This window comes from Symsagittifera roscoffensis, unplaced genomic scaffold, assembly GCF_963678635.1.
Source record: "Symsagittifera roscoffensis unplaced genomic scaffold, txSymRosc1.1 SCAFFOLD_977, whole genome shotgun sequence".
Classification (NCBI taxonomy): Eukaryota; Metazoa; Xenacoelomorpha; order Acoela; family Convolutidae; genus Symsagittifera; species Symsagittifera roscoffensis.
In genome coordinates this window covers 6,306-14,971 of record NW_026971102.1, presented here as the reverse complement: position 1 = coordinate 14,971, position 8,666 = coordinate 6,306, and the positions used below count along the sequence as shown (strand labels likewise).

Sequence of the window (8,666 nt, the reverse complement as noted above, 5' to 3'; positions counted from 1 at the left end):
ATAAGAAGGAAGGGTTGTCAATAATTTCTGGCATATCATTTATATATAAAGAAAACATGAGAACTGCAAAAATTGATCCCTAGGGACCACCCCTCGTTTTAATGGGTGAATGAGACAATGTATTACGAAAAACAACTATTTGTTTTCTGTTTGTGAGATAAGATGCAAAAAATTGAAGATACTCATGGTGGAAACCTATTTTGGCACGCTTGTATAAAATGTTGTTATTGCTAATAGAGTCGAAAGTTTTGACAATATCTAAAACTAGCGTGAGAGTTAATTCTCCTTGTTCTAATTTCTTGTATAGAATATCACAGTACAATATAAGGTTTGTCACAGTCGAACGATGTTTTCTAAATCCATGTTGGTTTAAACACAATTTTTTTTAATGAAGCCTTGTATCTTTTTGTATAAAACTCGTTCAAATATTAATGCGAGTGCAGAAGTATTGAAATGGGCCTAAAATTTTCAATTTTCATACGAGAATCATCTTGTGCAAAGGTTATTGTGTGGTGTTTTCCAGATATCTGGAAACGGTTCATTACTGACTATGCTATTGAACAACTCATTGGGAACGAAATTTATTTTACCGTAAGCAGCTTTGATTCAAATATGTGATTGAGATTAAACTTTGTCGGTGGCTCATATTTTGAGCATGTGTGCGTTTTAAATTCATATTATTTTCAAAATTTGAGCCTATGTAATTTGTAAACAATCTCCAATGTTTATGATTTTTTTAAGCTTTTTTTGGTTTATGATTTTATTTCAGAATGTTCTTTTTGGCATTGAAGGTTTGAAAGCATCATATTTCGGCTTATTCATTTCATATTTTTCAAAAAATTAAAACTTCTAGTTTCGAATTTTTAATAGATCAACTTCATTGTGAGAAAGACTTTTTTTCGAAAATTCAATTTTCATTTTTTTTTTTCGAAATTTTTCGACATGAAGCTTTTGTCAATTTTTTCTGTCAGCAAGCTTGCCATGCATTTATTGTGATGTTTTACCAGTGGCCTTTAGCTTCTGTGTTTAAAATCTGTTCAATTGTGATTCGATCAATTCATACAAAAATTATGTCTTTTCAATTCATACAAGTGTTCTGTGTTGATTAAAACCTGTTGAAAAATTTGCTTTCAGTCCTGTTTACAGAAAGTAAAACCAATGAATACGGCAAATTAAGTTTTTTGATTGTAGACTAATTTTCAATATCAGTGTAATCGTATTAGGCCACGCAAATGTAGTGATCTTACTTCTCCCCCTCAATTCAGGGTGCCAAATTTTTCCAAATTTACGAAAAACAACTATTTGTTTTCTGTTTGTGAGATAAGATGCAAAAAATTGAAGATACTCATGGTGGAAGCCTATTTTGGCAAGCTTGTATAAAATGTTGTTATTGCTAATAGAGTCGAAAGTTTTGGCAATATCTAAAACTAGCGTGAGAGTTAATTCTCCTTGTTCTAATTTCTTTTATAGAATATCACAGTACAATATAAGGTTTGTCACAGTCGAACGATGTTTTCTAAATCCATGTTGGTTTAAACACAACTTTTTTTTAATGAAGCCTTGTATCTTGTTGTATAAAACTCGTTCAAATATTAATGCGAGTGCAGAAGTATTGAAATGGGCCTAAAATTTTCAATTTTCATACGAGAATCATTTTGTGCAAAGGTTATTGTGTGGTGTTTTCCAGATATCTGGAAACGGTTCATTACTGACTATGCTATTCAAAAACTCAACAAAATCATTCAAATAGAACTGTAAAACGAAAATTAATATGTTACGAGATAAATCACCAACTGAATTTGTTCCTGACTTGCATTTACACAAATCGTAAAGAATTTTGCATTGCGAAACGAAATATCTGATAAGTCTATTCCTGGAAAAATACTTTAGTTTGGAACATTCAATGATTCGTTGTCTATTTTGTACACAGATGCAAAAAACCTGTTAAAAACCTCACAGATCACAAAATCAGAGCATAAACTGGTAGTTCTGTATGACATTTTCCTGGGCACTTTTGTCTTTCCATTTATCGATCTAAAAAGTTTGTAAGCCATTTTTAAATCGAAGTCTTTCATTGACTCAAAGTAAACAGCTTTGTCTAGTTCTAAAGAATCGTTCAAATCTTGCTTGCAGCGTTTAATTTTCTCGTCAGAATAATCATGTTTCAATGCCGTCTGAAGGAATTTTACAGCATTTACTGAGTGTGAAGACATCCAATGGTGGGCTTTAGAGCGACGAATTGTCTTTTTTGGAATAAATTTATCTACGGCTTGATAACACAACCCATAGAAGGTTTCAAGCAATCTGTTTGCATCATTCGAGCATTGAAGTCTGTTGTTTAAGAAAAACAAACGCAATGATTCGGAGTCTGCTTCGCGGATACAGTAACAGCTTAGATTTAGCTGTTCCTTTTCATTTTCGAATGCTATTTGACAGGAAAGTGCAGGATGATCTGAGAAGCTTTGGTTTTTTTGGAAATTAGTACAAAAAAATAGATGTTAATAATACATCTCGCTGTAAAAACTCATTATCTGTCAGTAAACCGAGGTTGAACTTCTTAAGTGAGATAAAAAAAACTGGATTCACGTTGGTCATCACTTGATAAAATATTCCAATCAACTGAATTTAAGTTCAGATTGCCGCATAAAATCCATTGCATTGCGTTCAATTTAGATTCTACCATACGAACGTTGAGTTGTTTGTTCACTTCACTCAAAAAATTTTCAAAATAATTCCGTTTAGAGAATAAGAACTGTCATGCGGTGGATTGTAATTGGCTGTTATGCAAAGCATTAGGTTGTTCAGCTTCACAAGTATGAACAAAAGGCAAAAATAACTGATTGATCATCGATGACATTACATCTGTGCAGAAAACTGCAGTATTTTCAACATTTTTATCCAACCATGTTTCACTTAAGGCAACAATGTCAAGTTGAGGTTGATGGATTCGCAAAAAATTGTCCAGCTTGATTTTCCGTTTCATTGTTAAAATTGATCGGCAATTAAGGGACAAAAACAAAATGTCATTTAGTAGTCAAGAGGAAGAGTTCCCTTTACCAATCGATCAGTCTTTGTTGTACTCAATTGTGTAAGTGCCAAAAACAAGGCTTCCAGCCTTCATTTTAAATTTTGATTTTTCGTTTTGCATCAAAGAGCTCAAATCGTATCGGTTTTTTAGAACTCTACTTTCATTCTGATAGTCTGGATAACTCATAAATTCCTTGATATACATATTCGAATTCTTTAGCTTTCTCAATGACAGAAAAATGAATTTATGATAGCAAGGAGATGGAATGTAAGAAACAAGAGATCTTGATTTGTATGGTTGTTTTTTACCAGGTCGAAAACAGTCGCTCACAGTAATTTTTTTAAATTCCATCTTGTCTCTGAACATTTACAGCAAACTATTTCTGTCCCTTTCAATTTGTACAACTTTGTCGTCTTGTATGTTTTCTGCTAATCCATATATCACTAGTTTCTTTCCAATAAGCCTAGAGTCTGTCTTAGCTTGGTTTGGGTTGGGAGCATTATGATTTGTTGTTGATAATTTGCTCCGTTTTGTTATGTTTTCGCTCAAAACGCTAATATCTATCTCAATTGATGAAAAAACGTTACCCGGTCTAATGGACTGCTTCAAAGAAGCAAGCTTTTTGTCTCTAAAATTTCTTTCGGAATTGTCAATATTTGGTCGCTATTCTGTTGTATTGAAAATTTAACATCAACTAAATCGTTTTGGATCGCCAAGTTTGCGTTTTGGGTTTCGTTTGTGATTTTCTCTAAAGATTGTTTCAATTTATCATTTTTTTGTTTTTAAGTCTGAACTCTCCTTGCATTTCCAGAATAAACCTTTTACTTTGCCTAATTTTTAGAGAACTTTCTTAGGCAATTTGTTACAGTCATCATGAAACCAGGTTTTGCAAATGTCACTTGAATGACAATTAAATTTGCATTCATTTCCGCAAATTTTATATAGATATTCAGGATTTTCAAGTAATAAAACACTTATATTCTGTTTATTAGACGTTTTTTGTTTCAGTTTTTGGCATTTTCCCTAAAACTTGGAGGAATAAGTGGATTGATCTCACCAGCTGAACAATCAGCTCCAAAGCTCAATTGAATCTGAATGCCTGCAATCCAGCCCAAGTGTCCAATTATAGGGATCAGTTGGAGTGTTCTTCAAAAATCCACTACTGGGTAAAGTTCTTTGATTTTCTGAAAGCGCCTTCGGTGCTAACATGAACAATTTTAAGGAGAAGCGCGCGTCGAAGAAAAAACACTTTTTTTGTTCAAAATGTTCCAAAAATGCCTAAAATTTCCTTTTATGATAGTATTTTTGGCAATTCATTTCAACAAGCATTCGTTTCTGTTTTTTCCAAATATTCATAATTGGAAACCTAAATACCAACTGGCTTGTTCGGAGTAGTTTTTACACCATGACAACACCAAACCACAAAAAAGATTTCTCACAATAAAGAGTTCTTTTAGATTCAAGTTTTGAGGCAGGAGAACAAATTCTGCTGGGTGATTCAGGAGAAATAGCTGGCAGTGGTGAGTTATTTTTGTCAGAGAAATGATAGATAAACCCTTTTGCTTAAAACGATGGTATTCTGTTCCGTTCTAGATAGGGCTTGAATCAGTTTCCCTGGGGCAGAATACTAATCATGTTTGTGTGAGTTAATAGAAAGGGTATGAACCCATTTGCCCGTAGTACCATTAGGATCTCCAGGCAAAATAAACAGCGGCAAAAAAATCTCGTTTTCTTGTGCTCATTAAAAACATACATATATTAAGCTGTATATTGATATATTTTTAACATATTGAACAAAAATTACAATTTTTCTTGTCCCTTCGTCAGTTTAAATAAAGCTATCAAGGAAAAGAATTAAAAAACAATTGTTAGGCAAGTTATTTAAGCATACGTGAAGTTTTGGAGCTCTGCGGTTTCCCTTAATACAAAACAATGTCTTTCTGGGTGCTGATTTTCTTAGGGCGTGTTTTGCTGGGCTTTCTGATAGTCGATTGCATAGTTGACCTAGTTGATCTGCCTTTAAGAACTAAAACAGAACAACGAGTTTCTTAAGATTGAATTGCATTATACTATCTTTTAGCGCTTTTTTGGAATGGCTTTACAAAAAAATGGCTTTACAAAAAAATGGCTTAACAAAAAATGGCTTTACGCGTGTAAAAACAAAACAACAAAAATAACGTTTTTGCGCTTTTTTTCGAAGAGTTTTGACAAAAAAATGGTTTTACTCCCCCCTAAATCCGCGTCTGTAGTCAAAAGAAGGAGGTAACGATGTTGCTTTTTCGACAATCATTTTCGGTCGAACACCCCGCCCCAACAGCGGTTTGAGCCCCTACTACACAAAGTAGTGGGTAATTCGGTACTATTTTACGACATCCATTTTGCTCTGCCAACTCGCCTTTGGTGCTGCCAACCAAACAATATAATTTTGAGTGGGAGCCGAGCCAGAAAAAGAATGCGCAAGCGCAAGCCAAAAAAATACCAAAAATAGCTCAAATTTGTTTTTCTTTTAAAGTTTGCCTGCGGCGATGTTAAATTTGGTGAATAGGGTATTTACAGGTTTAAATGAGAGCTCGGACCGGATAATTAATTTGGCCGACTTAAAACAGCTCGAGAAAAAAACCCAGATACTCCCTGCCCATACTCAAGCCATGAAGATAATAAATTACACTTAAAAATGTCCCTACCGACCGTTAAAGTAGATGATAAAGACAACATGAAATCGCAGTATTCAGAAATGATCTTTCAAACCGTGTAACTCTCTATTTCATCGTTTTTTCAGCAATTTAGGCGGGTGACGAGGGGACGCCCCCTTTCAACTCTGAAAGCTAAACTTTTCCAAAGCGTCCTCATTCTTTTGCTGCTATTTCACGACATTTTTTTTGTTTGACCAATTTTGTCACTAATTTTGAAAGGCAAGCGCCCGCTAAAAACTCGATTTAATTGGTGAAAAATTTCCAGAAACTGCTCTAAAACGTCAGTTATAGAAAATTTTAGGGATGGGGCGCAGAAGTTTTCACAAAGTAGGGTCCTTCTAGTGCTTTGAGAGAGCCTGGAAAATCATTTTGGTCGACCTAAAAAAAAGACGACAAAGTTAAAAAAAGTTTTCAGAAAACACCCTTCCCCTTGAAATAAATTCACGTGCTCGCCACTACTGCAATTGAAATTATCGCAATATTTTTTGCCGCCGATAAAAAATGATCATACTTGTAAATGAAAGGTAATTGAGCCTTTGGTTATATTAACCTTTCTTTTTGCCCATAACTTCGGGTACTTTAATTTCTACTTCTGGTGCTTTTTCCACCACTGGGTACAGATGCTCCTTCATCATCTTCTCTGTCTCTTCTTGACTAACTCCCTCTAAGCCTAGCATGGTGTTGAGTGAAGCCCTGCGCTCGTTCTGTTTCTTCTTCTGCTCTCTTTTGCTCCTCCTCTCTCGCTCCAGTTCTTCAGAGTTGACAGATGAGGAAAGTGCGGATGAGAACGACGAGGCGTACCAGGATGCGTTTTCCTTCATACAAAAACGTAGATTGAAGTCATTTTGTAAATAAATTTACGAATATATTTGCCATTATATATTTCTAATACGTATTTTACATTTGTAAACGTTTTCACGTAGATTTTGTGAATACATTTATGAATCGCCATAAAAATTTTGTAAGAAAGTTTAAAAATTTTTTGAGTTCCCTCTTATGTTTTGAGTTCCCTCTTATGAGTATAACTTTTATGGCATCAGAACTTAGATCTCTGGTTTTCCATCGAATTGTTTTGAGTCGAAAAAAAATTTAATGTGTTGTTAACGAATATTTTTTTAGCTCCAAGAACACCTCTTTCAACTACTTGAGACTAATTTCAACTATTACTCTCAAGTAGCTGATAGAAAATTACAAAAACCAAGAAGTCAATTTTCGTTCATTTCATCAATTGAAACCTCAAATTGTTACATCTTTTTCCTAGTGTCTGAAAAAACTAAAACTTGAAAGTATGAATTATCAACCCCTTATCAAAAGTTCAAAACGAAGTAAAAATGTTAACTTAACTTACTTTACTCGCAAAGCTTGTGAAAAACTTTATTTCAAATCACCATTCATGTTTTATAAATCCATGACCTCAGCTACCTTGATACTTTTGTGGGTCATCGTACCTTAAGCTGTTTCATTCGGTACTCGTGACTGAGCCAGTCGTTCGGAGTAGTGATTCGGTGGTTGCGCGGCTGCTTGGCTGCCTCTGCTGCCAGAGTGGTGTGGTAGTGATAGTGAAATAATTGGGCCATATTTTTTGGCTCCTTTTTTTCCGTCATTTCGCTTTGGGGTTTTACTTGGGTCGTCATTGCGTAAGTGTGTTATGTAAATTGGACTCTGGTATATAAACGGAGTCACTTAATCAAGATAATTGGGGGTAGAGTAACAGAAACAGCAGCCTACTTTAAGTTCTAGTAGTAGAAGCAAAAATTTCTGTTTGTCAGAATTTGGTTTTTTAGTTAAGACAGCAAAAACCGTGTTTGACAACTGGACGTTCCCACAAGGCTTTGCCTAGGAACAAGGTAAGTCAAAAAACCTCGCGGAGTCAAACACTTCTTTACTTAATAGTATCTCAAGACAGAATTTTAACAGAGCAATCAAATCAGTATTTAGGCAAATTAAGTAGACTATCTATAATAAAAGTCGCTCTGATATGTTCAAAAGGTACATTAGCTTTTAACAATAAAAATTAATAATGCTCGTTTTTTCGAGCGTATCGCAGCGAATGTGATCAATGTTTTTTGATTAGAAGATTTATTACATTACGTGAAGACTTATTTATCACCGCTGGATACAACAAACTCATAATTAACAGCAGGCTCAGAAAGTATAATTGATTTTGACAAACGTACATAAACAACAAATTAACTGAACGAAAAAAAATGTTCATGCCCAATTCAATGCCAGATTTTGTGTCACTTTTATTTATGGTTTGAACATGCTACAGATAAATTTTGATATGCAAATTGTGACCGATGTTTCTTTGACAACAATTAAATTCTTAGTAGCCGTTTTTTTTCAGAAACTGAATTATATTTTCTGAAAAACCCTCAGTACGATGCTACACTAGACAATTGATTCATCATAAAATACCCTATTGATTCATAATAAATTAATCATAAGTTCTGCGGGTGAAAACAAACCCAAATTTCCAGTTTTAGTAAATTAAAACTTTTATCGACCCTTAAGCTCAACGTGCTGTTAATTTATCTCGGATTCAAAATGAGCAACTGAAATCTATAAAAAAGAACCATTTTCTTCCAAAATTCGACCATGGTATGTTAAATCGAAACAATTTTTCAGAGAAGTAACAAAATGCTATGAAAAAATAGTTGAAGTTGAAACGAAAGAGGACATTTCAGTTACGGCGATTTTTATCCTTGTAAGGTTAAGGTGAAAAACTTCAAATAAGTATTGAATCATTCTCATTAGAAAAGTCTTCAAACAGAAAGGCCACGAAGCACTGGGCCGACTATGAAGTAAACAAAAGCAGTTTAAGAAAAAACCAATTTAAAAACATTGTATAAACGGTAACGAAAGAAGCCCTGAGTTTTTTCAACTTTCAAACCGAACTGATTCCTTAAGTGGTAAGTCAGAAAGAGAACGTTTCATCAAGACAA

General features: G+C 34.1%; 1 protein-coding gene across 1 annotated transcript; it reads right to left on the bottom strand.

The window, feature by feature from the left end:
* Positions 1–4,796: 4,796 nt before the first annotated feature.
* Positions 4,797–7,770, bottom strand: LOC134856159 (uncharacterized). Its single transcript, XM_063872523.1, has 3 exons — positions 7,170–7,770; positions 6,272–6,536; positions 4,797–5,054 (listed from the first exon to the last, which is right to left on the bottom strand). The coding sequence occupies exons 1-3, from the start codon at positions 7,353–7,355 to the stop codon at positions 4,948–4,950; spliced, it is 558 nt and encodes a 185-aa protein (XP_063728593.1). The 5' UTR covers positions 7,356–7,770; the 3' UTR covers positions 4,797–4,947.
* Positions 7,771–8,666: the final 896 nt, after the last annotated feature.

Excerpts from the sequence above, each read along its gene's own strand:
- LOC134856159 (XM_063872523.1), bottom strand. The coding sequence starts at position 7,355 with ATGACGACCCAAGTAAAACCCCAAAGCGAAATGACGGAAAAAAAGGAG. Across the intron at positions 6,537-7,169 it reads ACCGAATGAAACAGCTTAAG|GAAAACGCATCCTGGTACGC; the intron begins GTACGATGACCC and ends TTTTGTATGAAG. Across the intron at positions 5,055-6,271 it reads AGTTATGGGCAAAAAGAAAG|TTCTTAAAGGCAGATCAACT; the intron begins GTTAATATAACC and ends GTTCTGTTTTAG.